Source organism: Salvelinus namaycush, unplaced genomic scaffold (genome assembly GCF_016432855.1).
Source record: "Salvelinus namaycush isolate Seneca unplaced genomic scaffold, SaNama_1.0 Scaffold1780, whole genome shotgun sequence".
Taxonomy (NCBI): domain Eukaryota; kingdom Metazoa; phylum Chordata; class Actinopteri; order Salmoniformes; family Salmonidae; genus Salvelinus; species Salvelinus namaycush.
Window position 1 is genome coordinate 1 of NW_024058542.1, and position 27329 is coordinate 27329.

A 27329-nucleotide genomic window follows, 5' to 3' on the forward strand; every position below is an offset into this window, starting at 1 on the left:
CTCCTCTCCCAGGGTGTGTGGACACTAAGCATCTCTTCTACTGTAACGTTTGACCTCTCCTCTCCCAGGGTGTGTGGACACTAAAGCATCTCTTCTACTGTAACATTTGACCTCTCCTCTCCCCTCCCAGGGTGTGTGGACACTAAAGCATCTCTTCTACTGTAACGTTTGACCTCTCCTCTCCCAGGGTGTGTGGACACTAAAGCATCTCTTCTACTGTAACGTTTGACCTCTCCTCTCCCAGGGTGTGTGGACACTAAAGCATCTCTTCTACTGTAACATTTGACCCTCTCCTCTCCCCTCCCAGGGTGTGTGGACACTAAAGCATCTCTTCTACTGTAACGTTTGACCTCTCCTCTCCCAGGGTGTGTGGACACTAAAGCATCTCTTCTACTGTAACATTTGACCTCTCCTCTCCCAGGGTGTGTGGACACTAAAGCATCTCTTCTACTGTAACATTTGACCTCTCCTCTCCCAGGGTGTGTGGACACTAAAGCATCTCTTCTACTGTAACATTTGACCTCTCCTCTCCCAGGGTGTGTGGACACTAAAGCATCTCTTCTACTGTAACATTTGACCTCTCCTCCTCTCCCAGGGTGTGTGGACACTAAAGCATCTCTTCTACTGTAACGTTTGACCTCTCCTCTCCCAGGGTGTGTGGACACTAAAGCATCTCTTCTACTGTAACGTTTGACCTCTCCTCTCCCAGGGTGTGTGGACACTAAAGCATCTCTTCTACTGTAACATTTGACCTCTCCTCTCCCAGGGTGTGTGGACACTAAGCATCTCTTCTACTGTAACATTTGACCTCTCCTCTCCCAGGGTGTGTGGACACTAAAGCATCTCTTCTACTGTAACATTTGACCTCTCCTCCTCTCCCAGGGTGTGTGGACACTAAAGCATCTCTTCTACTGTAACGTTTGACCTCTCCTCTCCCAGGGTGTGTGGACACTAAAGCATCTCTTCTACTGTAACGTTTGACCTCTCCTCTCCAGGGTGTGTGGACACTAAAGCATCTCTTCTACTGTAACATTTGACCTCTCCTCTCCCAGGGTGTGTGGACACTAAAGCATCTCTTCTACTGTAACGTTTGACCTCTCCTCTCCCAGGGTGTGTGGACACTAAAGCATCTCTTCTACTGTAACATTTGACCTCTCCTCTCCTCTCCCAGGGTGTGTGGACACTAAAGCATCTCTTCTACTGTAACATTTGACCTCTCCTCTCCCCTCCCAGGGTGTGTGGACACTAAAGCATCTCTTCTACTGTAACATTTGACCTCTCCTCTCCCCTCCCAGGGTGTGTGGACACTAAAGCATCTCTTCTACTGTAACATTTGACCTCTCCTCTCCCAGGGTGTGTGGACACTAAAGCATCTCTTCTACTGTAACATTTGACCTCTCCTCTCCCAGGGTGTGTGGACACTAAAGCATCTCTTCTACTGTAACATTTGACCTCTCCTCTCCCAGGGTGTGTGGACACTAAAGCATCTCTTCTACTGTAACATTTGACCTCTCCTCTCCCAGGGTGTGTGGACACTAAAGCATCTCTTCTACTGTAACATTTGACCCCTCCTCTCCCAGGGTGTGTGGACACTAAAGCATCTCTTCTACTGTAACGTTTGCCCTCTCCTCTCCCAGGGTGTGTGGACACTAAAGCATCTCTTCTACTGTAACATTTGACCTCTCCTCTCCCAGGGTGTGTGGACACTAAAGCATCTCTTCTACTGTAACATTAGACCTCTCCTCTCCCAGGGTGTGTGGACACTAAAGCATCTCTTCTACTGTAACATTTGACCTCTCCTCTCCCAGGGTGTGTGGACACTAAAGCATCTCTTCTACTGTAACGTTTGACCTCTCCTCTCCCAGGGTGTGTGGACACTAAAGCATCTCTTCTACTGTAACATTTGACCCCTCCTCTCCCAGGGTGTGTGGACACTAAAGCATCTCTTCTACTGTAACATTTGACCTCTCCTCTCCCAGGGTGTGTGGACACTAAAGCATCTCTTCTACTGTAACATTTGACCCCTCCTCTCCCAGGGTGTGTGGACACTAAAGCATCTCTTCTACTGTAACATTTGACCTCTCCTCTCCCCTCCCAGGGTGTGTGGACACTAAAGCATCTCTTCTACTGTAACATTAGACCTCTCCCCTCCCAGGGTGTGTGGACACTAAAGCATCTCTTCTACTGTAACATTTGACCCCTCCTCTCCCAGGGTGTGTGGACACTAAAGCATCTCTTCTACTGTAACATTTGACCCCTCCTCTCCCAGGGTGTGTGGACACTAAAGCATCTCTTCTACTGTAACATTTGACCTCTCCTCTCCCAGGGTGTGTGGACACTAAAGCATCTCTTCTACTGTAACATTTGACCTCTCCTCTCCCAGGGTGTGTGGACACTAAAGCATCTCTTCTATTGTAACATTTGACCTCTCCTCTCCCAGGGTGTGTGGACACTAAAGCATCTCTTCTACTGTAACATTTGACCTCTCCTCTCCTCTCCCAGGGTGTGTGGACACTAAAGCATCTCTTCTACTGTAACATTTGACCTCTCCTCTCCCAGGGTGTGTGGACACTAAAGCATCTCTTCTACTGTAACATTTGACCTCTCCTCTCCTCTCCCAGGGTGTGTGGACACTAAAGCATCTCTTCTACTGTAACATTAGACCTCTCCTCTCCCAGGGTGTGTGGACACTAAAGCATCTCTTCTACTGTAACATTTGACCTCTCCTCTCCCAGGGTGTGTGGGACACTAAAGCATCTCTTCTACTGTAACATTTGACCCCTCCTCTCCCAGGGTGTGTGGACACTAAAGCATCTCTTCTACTGTAACATTTGACCTCTCCTCTCCCAGGGTGTGTGGACACTAAAGCATCTCTTCTACTGTAACGTTTGACCTCTCCTCTCCCAGGGTGTGTGGACACTAAAGCATCTCTTCTACTGTAACATTTGACCTCTCCTCTCCCAGGGTGTGTGGACACTAAAGCATCTCTTCTACTGTAACATTTGACCTCTCCTCTCCCAGGGTGTGTGGACACTAAAGCATCTCTTCTACTGTAACATTTGACCTCTCCTCTCCCAGGGTGTGTGGACACTAAAGCATCTCTTCTACTGTAACATTTGACCCCTCCTCTCCCAGGGTGTGTGGACACTAAAGCATCTCTTCTACTGTAACGTTTGCCCTCTCCCCTCCCAGGGTGTGTGGACACTAAAGCATCTCTTCTACTGTAACATTTGACCTCTCCTCTCCCAGGGTGTGTGGACACTAAAGCATCTCTTCTACTGTAACATTTGACCCCTCCTCTCCCAGGGTGTGTGGACACTAAAGCATCTCTTCTACTGTAACATTTGACCTCTCCTCTCCTCTCCCAGGGTGTGTGGACACTAAAGCATCTCTTCTACTGTAACATTTGACCTCTCCTCTCCCAGGGTGTGTGGACACTAAAGCATCTCTTCTACTGTAACATTTGACCTCTCCTCTCCCAGGGTGTGTGGACACTAAAGCATCTCTTCTACTGTAACATTTGACCTCTCCTCTCCCAGGGTGTGTGGACACTAAAGCATCTCTTCTACTGTAACATTTGACCCCTCCTCTCCCAGGGTGTGTGGACACTAAAGCATCTCTTCTACTGTAACGTTTGCCCTCTCCCCTCCCAGGGTGTGTGGACACTAAAGCATCTCTTCTACTGTAACATTTGACCTCTCCTCTCCCAGGGTGTGTGGACACTAAAGCATCTCTTCTACTGTAACATTTGACCCCTCCTCTCCCAGGGTGTGTGGACACTAAAGCATCTCTTCTACTGTAACATTTGACCTCTCCTCTCCCAGGGTGTGTGGACACTAAAGCATCTCTTCTACTGTAACGTTTGCCCTCTCCCCTCCCAGGGTGTGTGGACACTAAAGCATCTCTTCTACTGTAACATTTGACCTCTCCTCTCTCAGGGTGTGTGGACACTAAAGCATCTCTTCTACTGTAACATTTGACCTCTCCTCTCCCAGGGTGTGTGGACACTAAAGCATCTCTTCTACTGTAACATTTGACCTCTCCTCTCCCAGGGTGTGTGGACACTAAAGCATGTCTTCTACTGTAACATTTGACCTCTCCTCTCCCAGGGTGTGTGGACACTAAAGCATCTCTTCTACTGTAACATTAGACCTCTCCTCTCCCAGGGTGTGTGGACACTAAAGCATCTCTTCTACTGTAACATTTGACCTCTCCTCTCCTCTCCCAGGGTGTGTGGACACTAAAGCATCTCTTCTACTGTAATATTTGACCTCTCCTCTCCTCTCCCAGGGTGTGTGGACACTAAAGCATCTCTTCTACTGTAACATTTGACCTCTCCTCTCCCAGGGTGTGTGGACACTAAAGCATCTCTTCTACTGTAACATTTGACCCCTCCTCTCCCAGGGTGTGTGGACACTAAAGCATCTCTTCTACTGTAACATTTGACCTCTCCCCTCCCAGGGTGTGTGGACACTAAAGCATCTCTTCTACTGTAACATTTGACCCCTCCTCTCCCAGGGTGTGTGGACACTAAAGCATCTCTTCTACTGTAACATTTGACCTCTCCTCTCCCAGGGTGTGTGGACACTAAAGCATCTCTTCTATTGTAACATTTGACCTCTCCTCTCCCAGGGTGTGTGGACACTAAAGCATCTCTTCTACTGTAACATTTGACCTCTCCTCTCCTCTCCCAGGGTGTGTGGACACTAAAGCATCTCTTCTACTGTAACGTTTGACCTCTCCTCTCCCAGGGTGTGTGGACACTAAAGCATCTCTTCTACTGTAACATTTGACCTCTCCTCTCCTCTCCCAGGGTGTGTGGACACTAAAGCATCTCTTCTACTGTAACATTTGACCTCTCCTCTCCTCTCCCAGGGTGTGTGGACACTAAAGCATCTCTTCTACTGTAACATTTGACCTCTCCTCTCCTCTCCCAGGGTGTGTGGACACTAAAGCATCTCTTCTATTGTAACATTTGACCCCTCCTCTCCCAGGGTGTGTGGACACTAAAGCATCTCTTCTACTGTAACATTTGACCTCTCCTCTCCTCTCCCAGGGTGTGTGGACACTAAAGCATCTCTTCTACTGTAACATTTGACCTCTCCTCTCCCAGGGTGTGTGGACACTAAAGCATCTCTTCTACTGTAACATTTGACCTCTCCTCTCCCAGGGTGTGTGGACACTAAAGCATCTCTTCTACTGTAACATTTGACCTCTCCTCTCCCAGGGTGTGTGGACACTAAAGCATCTCTTCTACTGTAACGTTTGACCTCTCCTCTCCCAGGGTGTGTGGACACTAAAGCATCTCTTCTACTGTAACATTTGACCTCTCCTCTCCCAGGGTGTGTGGACACTAAAGCATCTCTTCTACTGTAACATTTGACCTCTCCTCTCCCAGGGTGTGTGGAGCCCGCGTAAGATCCAGAACCCGGACTACTTTGAGGACCTGTCTCCGTTCCAGATGAGGTCATTCAGGGCCGTGGGGCTGGAGCTCTGGTCGATGACGTCAGAGATCTACTTCGATAACTTCATCATCACTTCCTATAAAGAGGTGGCCGATCGCTGGGCTGGAGACAGCTGGGGACTCAAGAAACTGGTGGCTAGTGCCAACGAGGTGTGTATGACACACACACACACTCAGCGTACATTTATACATACACACACAGATGGATATATATATAATACATACACATGTTGTATAAAAAGTTGGCTGATTGCTTGGCTGAAGACAGCTGGGTAGAAACTACTGGCTAGTGCCAAAGAGGTACACATACATACACACACACACACACACACGTAGATAGACTCAGCAAAAAAAGAAATGTCCCTTTTTCAGGATCCTGTCTTTCAAAGATAATTTGTAAAAATCCAAATAACTTCACAGATCTTCATTGTAAAGGGTTTAAACACTGTTTCCCATGCTTGTTCAATGAACCATAAACAATGAATGAACATGCACCTGTGGAACGGTAGTTAAGACACTAACAGCTTACAGACGGTAGGTAATTAAGGTCACAGTTATGAAAACTTAGGACAATAAAGAGGCATTTCTACTGACTCTGAAAAACACCAAAAGAAAGATGCCCAGGGTCCCTGCTCATCTTCCTGAACGTCCCTTAGGCATGCTGCAAGGAGGCATGAGGACTGCAGATGTGGACAGGGCAATAAATTGCAATGTTCGTACTGTGAGACGCCTAAGACAGCGCTGCAGGGAGACAGGACGGACAGCTGATCATCCTCGCAGTGGCAGACCACGTGTAACAACACCTGCACAGGATCGGTACATCCCAACATCACATCTGCGGGACAGGTACAGGATGGCAACAGCAACTGTCCGAGTTACACCAGGAATGCACAATCCCTCCATCAGTGCTCAGACTGTCCTCAATAGGCTGAGAGAGGCTGGACTGAGGGCTTGTAGGCCTGTTGTAAGGCAGGTCCTCACCAGACATCACCGGCAACAACGTCGCATATGGGAACAAACCCACCGTCGCTGGACCAGACAGGACTGGCAAAAACTGCTCTTCACTGATGAGTCGCGGTTTTGTCTCACCAGGGGTAGTCGGATTCGCGTTTATCGTCGAAGGAATGAGCGTTACACCGAGGCCTGTACCTTGGAGCGGGATCGATTTGGAGGTGGAGGGTCCGTCATGGTCTGGGGCGGTGTGTCACAGCATCATCGGACTGAGCTTGTTGTCATTGCAGGCAATTTCAACCCTGTGCGTTACAGGGAAGACACCCTCCTCCCTCATGTGGTACCCTTCCTGCAGGCTCATCCTGACATGACCCTCCAGCATGACAATGACACCAGCCATATTGTTCGTTCTGTCCGTGATTTCCTGCAAGACAGGAATGTCAGTGTTCTGCCATGGCCAGCGAAGAGCCCGGATCTCAATCCCATTGAGCACGTCTGGGATCGGGGGGTGAGGGCTATGGCTGTTCCCCCCAGAAATGTCTGGGAATTTGCAGGTGCCTTGGTGGAAGAGTGGGGTAACATCTCACAGCAAGAACCGGCAAGTCTGGTGCAGTCCATGAGGAGGAGACGAGGCTGGTGGCCACACCAGATACTGACTGTTACTTTTGATTTTGACCCCCCCTTTGTTCAGGGACACATTATTCCATTTCTGTTAGTCACATATCTGTGGAACTTATTCAGTTTAAGTCTCAGTTGTTGAATCTTATGTTCATACAAATATTTAAGTTTAAGTTTGCTAAAAACTTTCTATATATTTCCTCATTGAATGTTCATTCACATTCACACAGTTATATTTGCTTAATACCCCCCCCCCCCTCCAGCCGGGTGTGTTTTCCCAGTTGACCATGGCAGCAGAGGAGAGACCGTGGCTCTGGGTGGTCTACATACTGACTGTTGGTCTGCCCGTAGGACTGACTGTGTTATTCTGCTGGCCCAAGGTAACACACCAACACCACGGACTTGTTACTCACACAGTGGTGTTTCCTGCTCTGTCTGTTTGATATTCTATTCATCTTGTTGTCATTTTCACTATACAGAACCAATCAACACTCCTATATCTTTTGTTCTTTGCCATTTAAGAGGGTATTTATCGATCTAACCACCAGCTCATTGTCTGACTCTCTCTCTCTTTCCTACAGAAATCAGATGATGACTATGTGTACAAGAAGGTGGACCCGCCTAAACCCGATGTAGAAGAGGAGGAGGAAGATGAGGATGAAGATGAGGAGGAGGAAGAAGAGGAGAAGGGAGACCAAGCAGCTGAGGCCAAAGCTACTGAGAGTCCAAAACCTGCAGGTCAGAGAGAAGACATGAGATCTCGCTCGCCTTCTCTCCTTCCCGCTCTTTCTCCCTCTTTCCCTCTCTCTCCCTCTTCCTCCCCCTCTCTCTCTCCCTCCCCCTCTCTCTCTCCCTCTTCCCCCCCTCTCGCTCTCCCCCCCTCTCTCTTCCCCCTCTCTCTCTCCCTCCCCCTCTCTCTCTCCCTCTTCCTCCCCCTCTCTTCCTCCCCCTCTCTCTCTCCCTCTTCCTCCCCCTCTCTTCCTCCCCCTCTCTTCCTCCCCCTCTCTCTCCTCACTTGTTCTCTCCCATATTTCTTCTCCTTTCCTTAGTTAATATTTCCTCTCATTGTCCTTTTCTCTTTCAGAAGTGAAGAAAGAGAAGGCGGAGGAGGAGAGTGGGGCAGCTGGAGGGGACAGCGTAGAAGATGAAGAAGACGATGAGGAGGAGGAGGAGGATGAAGGAGAGGAGGAAGAAGAGACCAAGTCCAATGAGGCAGCATCGGATGATGTCGGTGCTGAGGTACTCTTTTAGTTGTCTGAAAGATCAAAACGTCCTCTACAATACTCAGTTCACACATTTGACACTCTGAAACTCTGGCTTCACCCTAATTATCTCTCCTTCCTCCCAAAGTGTGCACTTGTTCACTTCCCTTCACTGAAATGACTGGTGGAAGAAATATGGTGGAAACTTCCACGAGAACATGCCTCCACCAATCCAATGCTTCTAGATTTGTGGGAAGTAGTGAACAAGTGCACACTTCAGGAGAAAGTAGACATTGGGACACCTTGTCTTTCATTCATCCCTTCTTTTTCATCCCTCGTTTCCAAGCAGAAGAAGGAGGCGGACGAGGGGGGCCACAGCGTTGGCGACGGACACAAACAGGCCGTGAGGAAGAGGAGGGTACGGAAAGACTGATGAAGACCAACGACAACAAATGAAGCCTTCTCTCTCTCTCTCCTCTCTCTCTCTCATCTCTGCATGCCCTCTGGTGGTCCTAGTGACCAAGATACTACCCCTCCTCCATCAGTCGAATGACAACCATCCCCCTTTCCTTCTTATCTTCCTTTGTTCTCTCTATCCGTTAAGCCTCTAAGGCCATCAAGGCTACCCTGACCCCCCCCAACCCTCCTTTCTTCCAAAATGAATACTATGCCCCCCCATCTTCTTCCTCCTTCCCCCATCTTCATCAGCTGCAACTTTCTAACCCCCCCCCTCCCAACTCACCCCCCCTCCCAACTCACCCCCCCTCCCAACCACCCCTGCCCTCCCAACTCACCCCTCCCAACTCACCCCCCCTCCCAACCACCCCTGCCCTCCCAACTCTGCCCTCCCAACTCACCCCCCCCTCCCAACCACCCCTGCCCTCCCAACTCACCCCCCCTCCCAACCACCCCTGCCCTCCCAACTCACCCCCCCTCTCCAGCTTCCAGTCTTCCTGACTATAGTTCCTAGTTCTGGTTTATTGTTGACATTTGTTAAGCTTCAGAAGTATTTTTTTATTCAAACTAAAGTTAAAAGGCAGCTCTCTCTGGCTTGTGTCTCAAATGACACCCTATTCCCTGAAATAGCGCTTTAGTCAAAGTAGTGCACTACATGGGGGGGAATATGGTGTTAAAAAGTAGTGCACTACATGGGGGGGAATATGGTGTTAAAAAGTAGTGCACTACATCGGGGGGGAATATGGTGTTAAAAAGTAGTGCACTACATAGGGAATAGGCTGGTCAATAGAGAGTGAAGACGTCTATAGCCATGTTACTGTATTGCTGCTGTGTGACTGAAGTTGCCATGTTTCTCCAGCCTGGTCTCAGATCTGGTTGTAGTTGCCATGTTTCTCCAGCCTGGTCTCAGATCTGGTTGTAGTTGCCATGTTTCTCCAGCCTGGTCTCAGATCTGGTTGTAGTTGCCATGTTTCTCCAGCCTGGTCTCAGATCTGGTTGTAGTTGCCATGTTTCTCCAGCCTGGTCTCAGATCTGGTTGTAGTTGCCATGTTTCTCCAGCCTGGTCTCAGATCTGGTTGTAGTTGCCATGTTTCTCCAGCCTGGTCTCAGATCTGGTTGTAGTTGGAGTCAATTCCTCTGACTATTATTGTGACAATATTTGGCTCTAAAATACAAACTGTGCATCCCAAAATGCACCCTGTTCCTGTTACATTGAACTACCCCATGGACCCTGGTCTAAAGTAGTGCACTATATAGGGTGCCTCTAGTCAAAAGTAGTGCACTATATAGGGAATAGGGTGCCATTTGGGACGTAGATCTACAGATCTGGGACCAGTCTTAAAGTTTTACTACAGAGACAGAAGGATATTTTAAGACAATAAGGCGCCTTACGTCAGGTTGAATGTTAGACATCTACTTTAGATTGATAGTGTTTGTTTTTCATTAATTAACTTATAAAAGGAAGTTCATAATATAATATGTCAGTTTGTGTTATTTTGTTTTTTACTAAATTATATGGATTTAAAACTGAGGATTGAAAATCGGCACTGATATATAAAAAAAATTCTAATCTATTTATTCTCGTTTGAAACTTCTCCCTCTTGTTCATTTTTCGGCTAAATTTAAAACATAAGAAAATATTACAATGCTGTTTTTTCTTGAGTGAATTGAAATTTTAGGATGTTAAAAAATATATATATATAATAATTTGTAGTTAGTTTTATCACTGTTTTGCTTATTGTGAGCCTACGTCAGAACAAACAACGTGTTTGGTCAAAGTCGGCATGAAACCCTCTGTTCTCCACCCGAGGGAGCTGGGTATTCCGGAACATCCAAACTCCGGTTCCGGAATGAATTATAAACAATTCCGTCTTGTATGGAAAGAGATGTGCATTTGTTTGTTCTGTTTTCTCCAGCTTTTTCTAGTAAATGTTTTATGTTCTTGTACAACCAGGCATATTTCCCTGTTTTCAATAAGTTGCAAATTGTACATTGCTCTTGGAAAATTAAATATTTCGTACAATAAGTCGTAGTAGTTAGTAGTTGTTGTACTTGTTGTAAGCCTGGTCCCAGATCTGTTTGTGGTCTTGCCAACCCCATTTCTGTCATTGTCAAGGACTTGGTATAACACACTCAAACAGACTGGCTCTCAGGCTAACTTGTCATTGTACTGTTTCCATGAGAAGTGCCGAGTCATTGTATGATTAACTATGACTAGTGTTGTACTAGGCTGCTCCGCTCTTGGGGGCAGACAGACTTCACCCAAGGAGTTGTCTGAAGTGTGGCCTTGAAAGGGAACATCACCTTCTGGATCGGAACAGAGCATTCTTGGCTTGCCTGGGTTGTACTGGAACAGGGTCTGCTGTCTAGAGAACCTATAGAAACTCATCAAGATCTCACCTCACTTGTCAACAGGTCTTATATCCTTCTCTTGTCTGCTTTTTAATTATATCCTTTCCTACTTCCTTGTCTCCTTCACTCCTTTCCATTGATAGAGTTACACTCCCGACTCGTACAAAAGCATAAGAAGTATATTTTTTTATTAAAACAAAAGTGTTAAAAGGCAACATAGAATCTCTAAACTTCTACACACCAGGCAGTTAGTTCCATAGGATGTGTGTAGACATTATCAACATGCCTGAAGGAAAAACTAAGTTCACTGTCCCAAATGGCACTCTGTTCCCTATATAGTGGACTACTTATGATCAGGGCCCTAAAGGCCCAAAGTAGTGCACTATATAGGGAACATGGTGCCATTTGGGACTAACAAGAGTCAAGAGCATACAATATAATACCATTTAACATAATTAAAAATAAATAACATGATGCATTGAAGTGCAGTGGAATCATCTCCAATATTCCCTCATCTTTTCCTTTAGCACCTGGAACCCATAGAATGGTTCTCTGATAGAACCACTCGCTCTGATCTCTGTACAATTGAGTGTTGTGATTCTTCCTGATTTTAATTAGGAATTTCATCCTCTATTCAAATAGAATGGAAATTGACCTAGCCAAAAGCCTAACTGTCCATGTTATCCTGATCACGGCTCTCTCTACTATAACCAGCCTAGGAGAGAGCACAGCCATGCTTCCACAGGCCATTACCCAAAGCAGGAATAACAACCTTCCTTATCAGCAGATCTGTGTTAATGCACTGACGGAACCTTCCGGAGTGTTCTACAGCCTGAGTGTTCTAATCAATACCACTCAAGGCTCTTAACTGTAAAAAGCAGAGTTCTCTCTCTTCTGTCCTCCCTCACTCCCTCCATCCTCCTCTACCATCATAGGTAAAGGAGGCCGTCTCACCCTGTAGTGTAACTTGACCCTAGTCAAGGGTTGTATTTGTCATGTTCAGTAAAGGAGGCCGTCTCACCCTGTAGTGTAACTTGACCCTAGTCAAGGGTTGTATTTGTCATGTTCAGTAAAGGAGGCCGTCTCACCCTGTAGTGTAACTTGACCCTAGTCAAGGGTTGTATTTGTCATGTTCAGAATAACACTTGTTTACTGTGCTTTTCCCCTACTGACCACACGGCACGGTGACGATATGAATTAGGAACCCCGTTCCTAGTGGAATGAGTAGCATACCAGTGACGACAACACACATCGGAGGAGTATATTAGTAGTACTGCTTAAAAATACGTCTTACAGAATCATACTTCATCATGTTTGTGTCCATCAATAAGTGGTGGAAATTAACAATTAAAAAAACAGACACTTGGTAACCTTTTGACCAATCAGATGAGATGATGGAATGTGTTAATATAATATTATTGAATTACATTGACATGTCATTCAATATGTTTGATTCATATTTGGGGCCAGGAGTTTGGCCATATTCATATACAACAAGTCCCGTTTCCTTCCAGATCCAACCAGTCATCAAAATAAAGGTCTGATGTCATAACTCATTAGAGATGCAGTTGACATGACAACACAAAACAGTATTATAAGATGAATTATAAAACAGTTAAATCATGTCTGGGGTTTTATGTTAGGAGGGTAAAAAGAGAATGTAAACTGGACTCTTAGGGGTGGGGTTGGGGGTGTGGTTAGAGTGTTGGGAGGATTCGGGGGTCTGGAATTAGAAGTTGCCCCTAACCACAGATCTAGGATCAGACTACCTTACATAGTACACTACTTTTAAGCAGAGCTCATGGCATCCTATTCCCTACATGGTACACTACTTTTAAGCAGAGCTCATGGCATCCTATTCCCTACATGGTACACTACTTTTAAGCAGAGCTCATGGCATCCTATTCCCTACATGGTACACTACTTTTAAGCAGAGCTCATGGCATCCTATTCCCTACATGGTACACTACTTTTAAGCAGAGCTCATGGCATCCTATTCCCTACATAGTATACTACTTTTAACCAGAGCTCATGGCATCCTGTACACTACTTTTAACTAGAGCTCATGGCATCCTATTCCCTACATAGTATACTACTTTTAACCAGAGCTCATGGCATCCTGTACACTACTTTTAACTAGAGCTCATGGAATCCTATTCCCTACATAGTACACTACTTTTAACCAGAGCTCATGACATCCTATTCCCTACATAGTGCACTACTTAGGAAATAATCTGCCATTTGGAACACGTCCATATCCGTCCCTAGAACTGTGGTTACAAACAGCTTCTACCTCCTCTGCTGTCATTTGGGAGAGATGTTGCAGGTAGCCTGAGTGCCAGTCTGTTTGTGCTATCATGCCTACGGTTTGTGTCATCCCAAACATGGAGATGGCACAAACAGATCTGCTACCAGGCTGTTGTAGGTGGTCTCACTCCTCTTGGTCGTCGTGGGTTACTTCCGTTTGCTCTTGTTGTCGGTGGTTTGGAACACGCTGGAGGCCGACATGAGGTTCTCGATGTACTGGCCTAGAACCTGGTTCTCCGACTTCAACTTCAGGTTCTCCTCTTTGACCGCATCCACACGTGCTGACAGGTCTGGAACAACAGAGGTACGGAACTTAGAACTAGACAGACCAGTGTTTCCCCTAGATAAAGGCTGGGTGCATCAGAGTTTGGCAGGGGAGGCCACCCCGCCTAAGTAATTAATGACAGATGAAACGCCGATACAGAAACAGAAGCCTCCTGATAGCTTATTCCACATCACTGCCAAATACTCCTCCCTCCCAGACTAGACAATGTTTTAGCTTATTCCACATCACTGCCAAATACTCCTCCCTCCCAGACTAGACAATGTTTTAGCTTATTCCACATCACTGCCAAATACTCCTCCCTCCCAGACTAGACAATGTTTTAGCTTATTCCACATCACTGCCAAATACTCCTCCCTCCCAGACTAGACAATGTTTTAGCTTATTCCACATCACTGCCAAATACTCCTCCCTCCCAGACTAGACAATGTTTTATCTTATTCCACATCACTGCCAAATACTCCCCCCTCCCTCCCAGACTAGACAATGTTTTAGCTTATTCCACATCACTGCCAAATACTCCTCCCTCCCAGACTAGACAATGTTTTAGCTTATTCCACATCACTGCCAAATACTCCTCCCTCTCTCCCAGACTAGACAATGTTTTAGCTTATTCCACATCACTGCCAAATACTCCTCCCTCTCTCCCAGACTAGACAATGTTTTAGCTTATTCCACATCACTGCCAAATACTCCTCTCTCCCAGACTAGACAATGTTTTAGCTTATTCCACATCACTGCCAAATACTCCTCTCTCCCAGACTAGACAATGTTTTAGCTTATTCCACATCACTGCCAAATACTCCTCCCTCCCAGACTAGACTGAGTGTTTTAGCTTATTCCACATCACTGCCAAATACTCCTCCCTCCCAGACTAGACAATGTTTTAGCTTATTCCACATCAATGCCAAATACTCCTCCCTGCTAGACTAGACAATGTTTTAGCTTATTCCACATCAATGCCAAATACTCCTCCCTGCCAGACTAGACAATGTTTTAGCTTATTCCACATCACTGCCAAATACTCCTCCCTGCCAGACAATGTTTTAGCTTATTCCACATCAATGCCAAATACTCCTCCCTCCCAGACTAGACAATGTTTTAGCTTATTCCACATCACTGCCAAATACTCCTCCCTGCCAGACTAGACAATGTTTTAGCTTATTCCACATCAATGCCAAATACTCCTCCCTCCCAGACTAGACAATGTTTTAGCTTATTCCACATCACTGCCAAATACTCCTCCCTGCCAGACTAGACAATGTTTTAGCTTATTCCACATCACTGCCAAATACTCCTCCCTGCCAGACGTGACTGAATGTTTAGCAGCACCAGACTGCTGTATTAAGGTACATTTAAACACATCCCAAATGGAACCCTATTCCCTACACAGTGCACTACTTTTGACCAGGGCCCATAGGGAATAGGGTGCCAGTTTGGACAAACCCTTAAATCCATCTGAGTCAGGAAGGGAGTAGCTGTATTAGCCTCACAGAGAGGATGAGAGGGTGGCTCGGTCAGGGTAACACCCCCCCACCACTCTCCACACTAAACCGTTGGAGATAGAGTGGACGGATACGATCGGAGACCCATTTAGGAGCTCCATTAACACAACTGGAGCGCCACTGATAACCTCACTGACAGAGAGGAGATACACAGTGGAAGGTGTGTTCATGTAACAGAGAGAGATGTGTTACCCTCCACTGTGTAACAGAGATGTGTTACCTTCCACTGTAACAGAGAGAGATGTGTTACCCTCCACTGTAACAGAGAGAGATGTGTTACCCTCCACTGTGTAACAGAGATGTGTAACCTTCCACTGTGTAACAGAGAGAGATGTGTTACCTTCCACTGTAACAGAGAGAGATGTGTTACCCTCCACTGTGTAACAGAGATGTGTAACCTTCCACTGTGTAACAGAGAGATGTGTTACCTTCCACTGTAACAGAGAGAGATGTGTTACCCTCCACTGTAACAGAGAGAGATGTGTTACCCTCCACTGTGTAACAGAGATGTGTTACCTTCCACTGTCTAACAGAGATGTGTTACCTTCCACTGTCTAACAGAGATGTGTTACCCTCTAATGTATAACAGAGATGTGTTACCCTCCACTGTATAACAGAGATGTGTTACCCTCCAGTGTGTAACAGAGATGTGTTACCTTCCACTGTGTAACAGAGATGTGTTACCTTCCAGTGTGTAACAGAGATACACCCTCCACTGTGTAACAGAGATGTGTTACCTTCCACTGTGTAACAGAGAGAGGTGTGTGTAACAGAGAGGTGTGTGTTACCTTCCAGTGTGTGTTGTAGCTCCAGCACCTGGTTGATAAGCCTCGTCTTCTCCTCCATCTCTACCTGGTTCTCCATGTCTCCTGACAAACACAACAAACACTATATTACTGAACACAAACTATATTACTGAACACACACTATATTACTGAACACAAACTATATTACTGAACACACACTATATTACTGAACACACACTATATTACTAAACACACACTATATTACTAAACACACACTATATTACTAAACACACACTATATTACTGAACACACACTATATTACTGAACACACACTATATTACTGAACACACACTATATTACACACAAACACACAGTATATTACTGAACACACATGTAAACAATCAGACGATACAGACCGACAGCATCAGACAGACTGAAAGACAGCATCAGACGATACAGACAGACAGCATCAGACAGACAGATAGACAGCGACTGACACAGCATCAGACAAGGCTCATCAACCAGGTGCTGGAGCTACAACACACACTGGAAGGTAACACACACCTCTCTGTTACACACACCTCTCTGTTACACACACCTCTCTGTTACACACACTGGACAGACAGCATCAGTCAGACAGACTGACTGACAGCATCAGACAGACAGACAGACAGCATCAGACAGACAGACTGACAGACAGCATCAGACTGACAGACTGACTGACAGACAGCATCAGACAGACAGACAGCATCAGACAGACAGACTGACAGACAGCATCAGACTGACAGACTGACTGACAGACAGCATCAGACAGACAGACAGACAGCATCAGACAGACTGACTGACAGACAGCATCAGACTGACAGACTGACTGACAGACAGCATCAGACAGACAGACAGCATCAGACAGACATACAGACAGCATCAGACAGACAGACAGCATCAGACAGACAGACAGCATCAGACAGACATACAGACAGCATCAGACAGACAGACAGCATCAGACAGACAGACTGACTGACAGCATCAGACAGCATCAGACAGACAGACAGACTGACAGCATCAGACAGACAGACAGCATCAGACAGACAGACAGACAGACTGACAGCATCAGACAGACAGACAGCATCAGACAGACACAACCAGAGGATGTGTTGTTGTTTGTGGCATCACCATCCATGTCGCAGTTCATGGTGAAGTCCTCGTTGTCCTGTTTGGTATGCAGGACTGCACTTCCTCTGTCCACTGTATGTAGACACACACACATATCAAGGTGAGCAAAAAATATAGTTAGCTACTATCATATGATTTTTGTTATACATTTTTATTTAACTAGGTAAGTCAGTTAAGAACAAATTATTATTTACAATGACGGCCTAACCCTAAGCAGGATGACGCTGGGCCAATTGTGCGCCGCCCTATGGGACTCCCAATCACGGCCGGTGTTGATACAGCCTGGAATCGAACGAGGGTCTGTAGTGACGCCTCTAGCACTGAGATGCAGTGCCTTAGGCAACTGCGCCACAAGGGTCCAAAACAACGTAACATGTGCGGGAAATGTCATTGCAGGAGCACTGCCATCTCATTCAAAGTGACCTCACTCATCTGGCTCGATCCAAAAAGCTGGGAGTCTCCAACTAACGGTCCCCAGTTAACTCCTCGACCTGTCTAACGGACTATTAATTCAAATGACGCGGATAAAGGTAGTTAGCTAGGTAAGTGAACAACAGTACTGTACGTTAGCTGGCTACCATCATCCAAATACCCAAACAAGAAGACAGAGGAAGCCATAACAGGCCAAGATGACAAGTGATGCTAGCTGGCTCTCTAGCTAACGTTACAGTAGCTAAACAGCAACACACCCAAGACCAGGCAGCTAGCTAGTAAGTTAGCATAGCGGCAAGCTAATGTTCGCCATCTAGCTGGTTCATACAATAAGCTAACATTTTACAGAAAAGCAAGAAAACTGAGAAAACGACTACTATAGCTAACTACCGGCTGTCAAATTAATAACTGCGATATTATGATGTTAGCTTGTGTACATAGCTAACTCGTAGTTAGTCACAATGCTTGTTACAGTAGCAAGTTAGACAGCTAAAATCTCAGAAATCTGTCATCCGTAGAATTGACGTGCGATTCTCAACAACTACAAGCCTAGCCACGTAGTATCGTTTATATTTCTGAAATCTCAGTCACTTACCCTTCGATATAATAACAATATTGTGTCAAAACCTTAGCCGGTTTGTGTGGATAACGTTATTAGCTGCTAAGACGACACTGCGGCTTCCCATGTATGACAGTCTGCGATGGGACGTCCTCACACACGTCCACATTGGCTGGGTGTAGGGATCGACGCGGCCGATAGGGGGAGCCCGCGCAATGCAAACAGCCACAGGTGGTAGCAAAATAACGACGACATTTATTGGGCCCCGTCCCGTAACAATATGCTTGTATGACCTCAATCCCTCCTCTTGTCTACTTGCTCCTTCCACTAGATGTAGACTAGTAGTCTGATGAAGGGAAAACGTGAAGGACATTTGATATCCGATAGGTGTGGCAGCACTGTGTGCGTCTGTATGTGTGCATTGATTGTGCAGGTTGTATCTGTTTGTGTGAGCACATGCATGCGTGAGTATTCCATTTAATTTGTATTCTGTTCTTCACTATAGTACAGCCTCAGACACCATAAACACACACACACACACACACACACACTGCAGCTCTGACAGTCTCTCGGTCACTCCCTTAGTAGTGAACTACACAGGCTAGCGGTGCAGCAACAGTTGGCAAGGCTAGACCAGCCGTAACACACACACCATATCACAGCCACCAGGATCAATGTGCTTGGTGACTCTCTGCTCTGTGCTCCAGTTTGAAGGGTTTATATGTCTCCTTCTGTCTGCAGCTAAGACTAACACAGGTGAGGCTGTTGCTTGGCCAACCCTACCCAGTCTGTACCTCCAGTCCTAGGGTTCTGTAGCTTATCCTTTTCTCAATAGGGGGTGCTGTTGGCACTTTGTAATAATTTCGTTCCCAAATTAAACTGCCTCGTACTCAATTCTTGCTCGTACAATATGCATATTATTATTACTATTGGATAGAAAACACTCTCTAGTTTCTAAAACCATTTGAATTATATCTGTGAGTAAAACAGAACTGGAGTTAGAGCAATTTTCCTATGAGGATGTGAGAATGCTGAATTCTGCTGGCTGTTCTGAGGTCGGTTTATTAATTTGCCTGTCTTCTATTGGTTGAGATGCACTGCATACGCCTTCCCCTGGATGTCAGCGAATAGTGAGAATTGAAATGGAGTTGCTGGGCAGATCTGAGAGCTTATAAATAGGCGGGCAACGTGGGGTTCCCCCTTTCTTCTCTTCGCCCTGACGCAAAAAGGACCTCTGGATATCGTTCTAGAAAGCTCCCGTTATAGCCCTTAGATATATCCGGCTCTGTTTTTATTCGATATAGGTGTTAAAGACATCATAATGTTGTTATTTTAAACCGAGTTATATCAGTTTATATCAGTATATTGCGATTTTCGGATATTTATTAGTGCTGCGTTTTAGTGAGTTGGACACGTCTTTGCCACATGGCTAATGTTTACTGCTAATTGCAACGTTGAAGACTACATTCTACAACCGAGCAACGATTCTTTTGGACAAAGGACAACTTGCCCAAGATTCTGATGGAAGCACATCAAAAAGTAAGAACTATTTATGATGGTAATTCGTTGTTCTGTTGAAAAATGTTAAACTCATATTCCGCCATTAATTTCGGTGCGGTCTCGCTTTAACGCACGCTGTATGTCGTAGTAACGTTAATTTTAAAAATCTAACACAGCGATTGCATTAAGAACTAATGTATCTTTCATTTGCTGTCCAACCTGTATTTTTTAGTCAAGTTTAGGATTAGTTACTGATTAGATTAGGTGCCTCTCCCAAGATTTCTCCCGACATATTGTTGGCAGCTTGGCTACTTTTCTCATTGTATAACCACGATTTGTGCCGCTAAATATGCACATTTTCGAACAAACTCTATATGTATTGTGTAATATGATGTTATAGGACTGTCATCTGAAGAAGTTTGAGAAGGTTAGTGAATTTTTTTTACAGTGTGTCTGTCTCTGTCTGTGTCTCTCTGGGGGAACGTGGTTTTACAGTGTGTCTGTCTCTGTCTGTGTCTCTCTGGGGAACGTGGCTTTACAGTGTGTCTGTCTCTGTCTGTCTCTCTGGGGGAACGTGGTTTTACAGTGTGTTTGTGTCTGTCTCTGTCTGTGTCTCTCTGGGGGAACGTGGTTTTACAGTGTGTTTGTGTCTGTCTCTGTCTGTGTCTCTCTGGGGGAACGTGGTTTTACAGTGTGTCTGTCTCTGTCTGTGTCTCTCTGGGGGAACGTGGTTTTACAGTATGTTTGTGTCTGTCTCTGTCTGTGTCTCTCTTCGGGAACGTGGCTTTACAGTGTGTCTGTCTCTGTCTGTGTCTCTCTGGGGGAACGTGTTTTTACAGTGTGTTTGTGTCTGTCTCTGTCTGTGTCTCTCTGGGGGAACGTGGCTTTACAGTGTGTCTGTCTCTGTCTCTGTCTGTGTCTCTCTGGGGGAACGTGGCTCTACAGTGTGTTTGTGTCTGTCTCTGTCTGTGTCTCTCTGGGGAACGTGGTTTTACAGTGTGTCTGTCTCTGTCTGTGTCTCTCTTCGGGAACGTGGCTTTACAGTGTGTCTGTGTCTGTCTGTGTCTCTCTGGGGGAACGTGGTTTTACAGTGTGTCTGTCTCTGTCTGTGTTTATAGCTGACCTGAATACAAATAAAAAGTCCACCCACAACCACACCTGAATCCTGCCTCACAAGAAAAACCTCACCGCTGTACTGCTTAAAAAGTACTTAACATCTGTGTGTGTGTGTGTGTGTGTGTGTGTGTGTGTGTGTGTGTGTGTATGGTTTCCTGGAAACAAGGGTGGCTCAACTTACCCCACTCTCTCCTATAGGTGTGTGTAGGTGAATGGACAGAGCTACTAGCTTTGCAATTAAATGTGAGTTTGTCTTACCTGTAGGTCTGTCATCGGCGAGGGAGATGTTAGTGAAACTCCCGTCCTCTTCTTCCAGCTCTGCTTCCATGACCGGACTGGAGTTTTCCCTGATTCACCCTTTTAGTTTATTTTTCTCTCTGGCCTCTGGTCTCTAGCCTAAACGTTCTTTTCTCCCTGTCGGCCTGTTTTTCCCTGCCTCACTCCTGCTTTCTGTCTCTCCTTATCGTTTGACTCTTTTCTCACAGTCCCTCTTTTTATACATTTGTTTTCTCAACCTGCTTTCTGTCTGTGTCACTCCCTTGCCTCTCCTTCACCCCTGTCTCTCTCTCTCTCTCTCTCTCTCTCTCTCTAGCTCTCTCTCTCTCTCTAGCTCTCTCTCTCTCTAGCTCTCTCTCTCTCTCTCTCTCTCTCTCTCTCTCTCTCTCTCTAGCTCTCTCTCTCTCTCTCTCTCTAGCTCTCTCTCTCTCTAGCTCTCTCTCTCTCTCTCTCTCTCTCTCTCTCTCTCTCTCTCGCTCTCTCCCTCTCTCTCTCTCCCTCTCTTTCAGCGCCCCGCCCTCTAGATCACCTGTTCCCGTCAGGCGGCTGGCTCCCTCTCCTTCTGAATTATTTATGTTGTCACGGTTACCTGCCCAGATAACCTTGGTGACTGGACAGGCGGCAGGTGACACTAGTTTTGTCCTGGGAAGCAGTTGCTGATTGGCTCATAAAGGTTTCAAAGTTCAGGGAGGGTTATTTGTTGGTTGAAAAGAAAGACAAAACACTCAAGTGCCATAAACACACACACACACACACACACACACACACACACACACACACACACACACACACACACAGTCTTATACAGCTAACCTTGTGGGGACACACAATTAAGTCCCATTCAAAATCCTATTTTCCCTAAATAGCATTTGACCTCGTGGGGACTAACAAAATGTCCCCAGTTGGTCAAATGCTTGTTTACTATTTTTGTGGGGACTTCTGTTCTCCACAATAATAGTTAAACATGTCCACACACACACACACACACCTTTCCCCATGCTCACTTGGTCACACATTAACTAGAAAAGGGCACTAAGTACAGAGAGGTAAAGAGCCAGCAAACAGATGCATCCTCTCTCTCTCTCTCTCTCTCTCTCTCTCTCTCTCTCTCTCTCTCTCTCTCTCTCTCTCTCTCTCTCTCAATTCAATTCAATTCAATTCAATTTAAGGGCTTTATTGGCATGGGAAACATATGTTAAAACGGGATTGCAGCCATAAGAAATTAACGGGATCGATATGACAACAGCCAGTGAAAGTGCAGGGCGTAGGAAGCTGTAGGAAGTGAAAACTCATCCATATCTCGCTGTAATTTCATTGAGAACTTGGTTGAAAATCTGCCACCTCAGAAACAATTCAAACAGGAAGTGGAACTTCTCAGGTTTTTGCCTGCCATATGAGTTCTGTTATACTCACAGACATCATTCAAACCGTTTTGGAAACTTCAGAGTGTTTTCTATCCAATATGAATAATACTATGCATATATTAGCAACTGGGACTGAGGAGCAGGCAGTTTACTATGGGCACCTCTGGGCACCTTTCACCCAAGCTACTCAATACTGCCCCTGCAGCCATAAGAAGTTTAACATTGCCAAAGCAAGTGAAGTAGATAATTAACAAAAGTAAAATAAACAATAAAAATGAACAGTAAACATTAGACTCACAGAAGTTCCAGGAAAAAGGAACCTGCACACTGCTCCTGATAGTATCACTGATCTTTAATAAGCTTTACGTAAAGGAACCTGCACACTGCTCCTGATAGTATCACTGATCTTTAATAAGCTTTACGTATCGGCCTCGTGGCTTTTGTGAGTTTTTTAAAATTAGCACCCTTTTGTAGACCTAGCCCCACCCACATCCGTTCCACGCATCGAAAGGGGTTGGAGGTGAAGGAAAAACTAATACGTGCTACCAAATATAACAACATACATTTCATAAATATTCAAATAAAGTGTGTAAATAAGACGTATTAAACACATCTGTAAAACCACAATGAGGACATAGACCTACCGAGCAAGTTTTCATTAGTCATTGGGTACATCTTACGAAAAACATCAGAGTAATCTTAAATAGGGGCATAATTCATGTTCAAATTCACAACATAACATACATAGGCATTTCATCATTAAGTCCTTTTAGAAAATAATGTCTGGAGGATGAAAATCCAAAAACATTCTCTTTTACTCAGAGTATTATTCATGTCATCTCCCTTGTCTGATATCTTAACTTTCTCTATGCCACAACATCTAAAGGTAGAAATGTCATGCTTCAGGTCATTAAAATGTACTGTGACTGGATAATCCCTGTCGTTTCTCCTGATTGAACTTTTATGTTCACTAATTCTCTGTTTGAGAGAACGAGAGGTTTTACCTACATAGCACAGTCCACATGGACATTTAATCATGTAAATAACATGGGTGGTGGAACACGTAATAATGTCATTTATTTGGAACCGTTTTCCTGTGTGTGGGTGGTAGAAATATTCACACTTCATCATATTGTTGCACTGTGCGCATCCTCTGCATTTATAGCTACCATTTGGAAGAGGGCGTAAAGAGCCTGGCTGATTTTCTTTTGTGGCTGGCAGTTGACATGAACCAAATTATCGCGTAAATTGCGACCTCTTCTATACACAATAAGTGGTGGATTTGTAAATTCCACCGGCAAAACTGGGTCCGATGATAAAATATGCCAGTGTTTCTTGACCACACCTCCCACTTTTCGCGAGTTCAAAGTATATGTGGTTGTGAACATTACGGAGTGTTCTTTGGCTTTAGCGGGTCTTTTTTGTAGCAGTTCATCTCGTGTTTTTCCAATGCCAAATTAAGAGCTTCATCCACACATAGTGGCGAATAGCCTCCTAGAAACCTAGTGCGCATTTCCGCTGCTTTTTCTAGATAATCCTCTGTGGAGTGGCATATACGGCGCAGTCTGAAAAACTGGCTTCTTGGAAGTTCCCTTTTTAATGGCTCCGGGTGGAAGCTGTCCCCCTGTAATAGAATATTCTGTCCGTTTCTTTTCTATACAGAGTTGTAAACAGGGTTCCATTTGATTTCTCAATCCACATATCGAGGTAATGAACACGTTGAGTGTCACATTCAATAGTGAATTTGAGATTGGGGTCAATGTCATTGAGTAGTGCCATAAAATGTGACTGCGTTTTTTCCGTTCCTTCCCATATGCAAAAAATGTCGTCAATATATCGATACCACTTCAGGACTTTATTCAAAAATGTTTTTTCGTTTTCATTATTAACAAAACGTTCTTCAAAAAGACCCACATAGAGGTTAGCATAGCTCGGAGCGAATGTAGAGCCCATCGATGTTCCATTCGTTTGGAGATAGTATTCATCATCAAACCTTAAATAGTTACACGTCAAAACATATTCAGCCAACTCCAGAATACAGTTGGGTTGGTGGGTATTCGTTAGTGTCTCTGTCTCCCAAATAGTGAGCTAGTGCTGCCAGCCCCCCCACATGGGGAATGCTGGTATATAGACTCTCCACATCTAATGTGACCAAAGTACAGTCTTCTATTAAACCCGTTATTGGTGAGATCTTGTTTATGAAGTCTATAGAATCTTTCACATATGATGGCAATGATTGCACATGAGTTGTAATAAAAGAGTCTACAAAGTTCGACAATGGCTCTAGCATTGAGCCTATTCCTGCAACCACTGGTCTGTCTGGATAGTTGCCTTGTTGTGTTTTAGGTTTGTGTCATTTCGGCAACATGTATAGGCATGGACGTATGGCACATTTGCAACAAAGATATTCATATTCAGGTTTTGAGATGAGGTTGTTTAATAGGGCTCCAGATTAGAGCATATATCCCTTTGGAACACCTGTGTGGGATCAACACTCAGTTTTCTATAGAAACGTTCATTACTGAGTTGTCTCTGAATTTATTCTTTATATTTTTCATAGTCTAAAACAACCACATCACCCCCTTATCTGCAGGTTTAATAACCAAAGATTAATCTTTCATTAATTCATTGAGTGCCAGTTCTTCTGTTCTAGTGCGATTCTTCTGAATGTGGTTTGTTGGTCTCGTATATACTTACATGGATTCTTGTTCGACTAACCTACAATAGGTATTAATCGAGGAGTTGTTAACCATGGGACATAATTACCTTTTGGGCTTAAAATGGGTACCGGTTCTTTGATTTGTTTCTAGGCCCGAAACAGTGTTTTGAGAAAACACGTGCTTAAGTTTAATCTTGCGAAAGAATTTAAACAGATCATCTTTTGTATCGAATGGTTTATCTGTACATGTAGGTACAAAAGAGAGGCCCTTAGATAAGACTGAGACTTGCGCGTCGGAAGGGTCTTTTTTGGAGAGGTTAATTACCAAGTCCTGCTGTAGCGTGGTGTCCACGGCCTGTGTTCCCGGTCCCCTCTTTGACCGCTTGCTTCTCCGACATCGTTTCTTTTCTTTCGTGGGGCCTTGTTTTGCTTCCGGGCTAAAAAAAAAAACGACAGTGTGCGACGGTAGCTGGAGTCGCTGTCTGTAGGGAATTCGCTCTCAGTGGATGCCTCTGTGTGCGTGTTTCCATGTCCTCCCACTTCTGCGTATCTGCGTCCCCCGATCAGTAGTGCGTCTCTACGTCGGCCTCTCGGTGCTCCTGTTCTTGGGCCTTCCCATGCGTACACCTGGTTGAGCTGGTAGTCCTCTGTGTCTCCCTGATATTTCTTGATCTTTGTTGCTTGTAGAAAGTCTCTATATTTCCCAATGGACTGGTTGATCGTGTCGTCTATGGCTGTGAGATTAGGGCCTAGAATCTCCTTCCAGTACAACCTCATGTTCGCTAATCACAACTTCAACTTCTTTTACTTCCTTCGACACGTGTTCAATGATTAATAACATTACATCTAAAGAACATTAGAAGTTAGGAAGGTTAGGAAGTGCAGCTCAGTTTCCACCTCATTTTGTGGGCAGTGTGCACATAGCCTGTCTTCTCTTGAGACATGTCTGCCTACGGTGGCCTTTCTCAATAGCAAGGCTATGCTCACTGAGTCTGTACATAGTCAAAGCTTTCCTTAAGTTTGGGTCAGTACCAGTGGTCAGGTATTCTGCCACTGTGTACTCTCTGTTTAGGGCCAAATAGCTTTCTAGTTTGGTCTGATTTTTGGTAAATTATTTTCAATGTGTCAAGTTATTATCTTTTTGTTTTGTCATGATTTGGTTGGGTCTAATTGTGTTGCTGTCCTGGGGCTCTTTGGGGTGTGTTTGTGAACAGAGCACCAGGACCAGCTTGCTTAGGGGACTATTCTCCAGGTTTATTTCTCTGTAGGTGATGGATTTGTTATGGAATGTCTCGATCTCGCTCTGGTGTATTTTAGTACGTTGTAGTTTCTTCTACCCCCTTCGGTTGAGTGAGCAGTACCTACGGCCGGTTAGCTCAGTTGGTTAGAGCGTCGTGCTAATAACGCGAAGGTCGCGGGTTCGATACCCGTACTGGCCAGCAAGTTTTTTTTTTTTTTTTTTACTTACTGTGAATGTCTACAGTGTCGCATAACGCTACTGATTGCGTTCTACCATATGCGTTTTAAATTAGTAGTATAACCTTCCGTTGGTGAAACATGTCCACTAGGCCGGTTAGCTCAGTTGGTTAGAGCGTCGTGCTAATAACGCGAAGGTCGCGGGTTCGATACCCGTACTGGCCAGCAAGTTTTTTTTAAACTTTACTGTGAATGTCTACAGTGTCGCATAACTCTATTGATTGGGTTCTACCGTATGCGTTTTAAATTAGTAGTATGAATTTTCGATGGTTATTGTGGAGTGACATTTTATTGTAGGAGTTTTTTTTCATTGTAGGAGTTTTCATTAGTATTTTATTATCCAAGGAAGGGAGGGAGGACAGGTGACTTCATGGACTAAGAGACAGAATGGTGAAGAAACTGATAGACAGGTCCATCAATCATTTGATTAATTAATTATTTACACACACACACATACAGTCTTGTACAGCTAACCTTGTGGGAACACACAATTCAGTCCTATTCAAAATCCTATTTTCCATAACCCTTAACCCTAAACCTAACCTGTTCTCTTACCCTTACTCTAACCTTAACCCGAAGCCAAAAACCTAACCTTAACCCTAGCTCCTAACCCTAGCCCCTAACCCTAAAACTAACCCTAGCCCCTAACCCTAGCTCCTAACCCTAAAACTAACCCTAGCCCCTAACCCTAAACTTAACCCTAAAACTAACCCTAAACTTAACCCTAGCCCCTAACCCTAAAACTAACCCTACCTCTTAACCCTAAACTTAGCCATAAACCCCCTAGAAATAGCATTTGACCTCTTGGGGACCAACAAAATGTCCCCAGTTGGTCAAATGTTTGTGGACTATTCTTGTGGGGATTTCTGGTGCCCACAAGAATAGTTAAA

General features: G+C 45.0%; 2 protein-coding genes and 2 non-coding genes across 7 annotated transcripts; 3 read left to right on the forward strand and 1 right to left on the reverse strand.

The window, feature by feature from the left end:
• The first annotated feature begins 5394 nt into the window (after positions 1-5394).
• Positions 5395-9029, forward strand: LOC120037622 (calmegin-like). Its single transcript, XM_038983622.1, has 5 exons — positions 5395-5614; positions 7297-7413; positions 7615-7771; positions 8118-8272; positions 8582-9029. Exons 1-5 carry the CDS (start codon positions 5462-5464, stop codon positions 8666-8668), a joined length of 669 nt encoding a protein of 222 aa, XP_038839550.1. The 5' UTR covers positions 5395-5461; the 3' UTR covers positions 8669-9029.
• A 2179-nt stretch (positions 9030-11208) lies between these two features.
• Positions 11209-21295, reverse strand: LOC120037621 (short coiled-coil protein B). Of its 4 annotated transcripts, none has more exons than XM_038983619.1 (4): positions 20923-21295; positions 17058-17129; positions 15927-16004; positions 11209-13640 (listed from the first exon to the last, which is right to left on the reverse strand). In XM_038983619.1, the coding sequence occupies exons 1-4, from the start codon at positions 20990-20992 to the stop codon at positions 13498-13500; spliced, it is 363 nt and encodes a 120-aa protein (XP_038839547.1). In that variant the 5' UTR covers positions 20993-21295; the 3' UTR covers positions 11209-13497. The 4 variants fall into 4 exon arrangements, with proteins under 4 accessions (XP_038839547.1, XP_038839546.1, XP_038839549.1 ...); XM_038983618.1 differs by having other exon boundaries at positions 15927-16007; XM_038983621.1 differs by lacking the exon at positions 20923-21295 and adding an exon at positions 18085-18195.
• A 5033-nt stretch (positions 21296-26328) lies between these two features.
• trnai-aau lies at positions 26329-26402 on the forward strand. The gene has a single exon. It is a non-coding gene; the product is annotated as a tRNA-Ile (tRNA).
• Positions 26403-26530: 128 nt separating this feature from the next.
• Positions 26531-26604, forward strand: trnai-aau. The gene has a single exon. It is a non-coding gene; the product is annotated as a tRNA-Ile (tRNA).
• Positions 26605-27329: the final 725 nt, after the last annotated feature.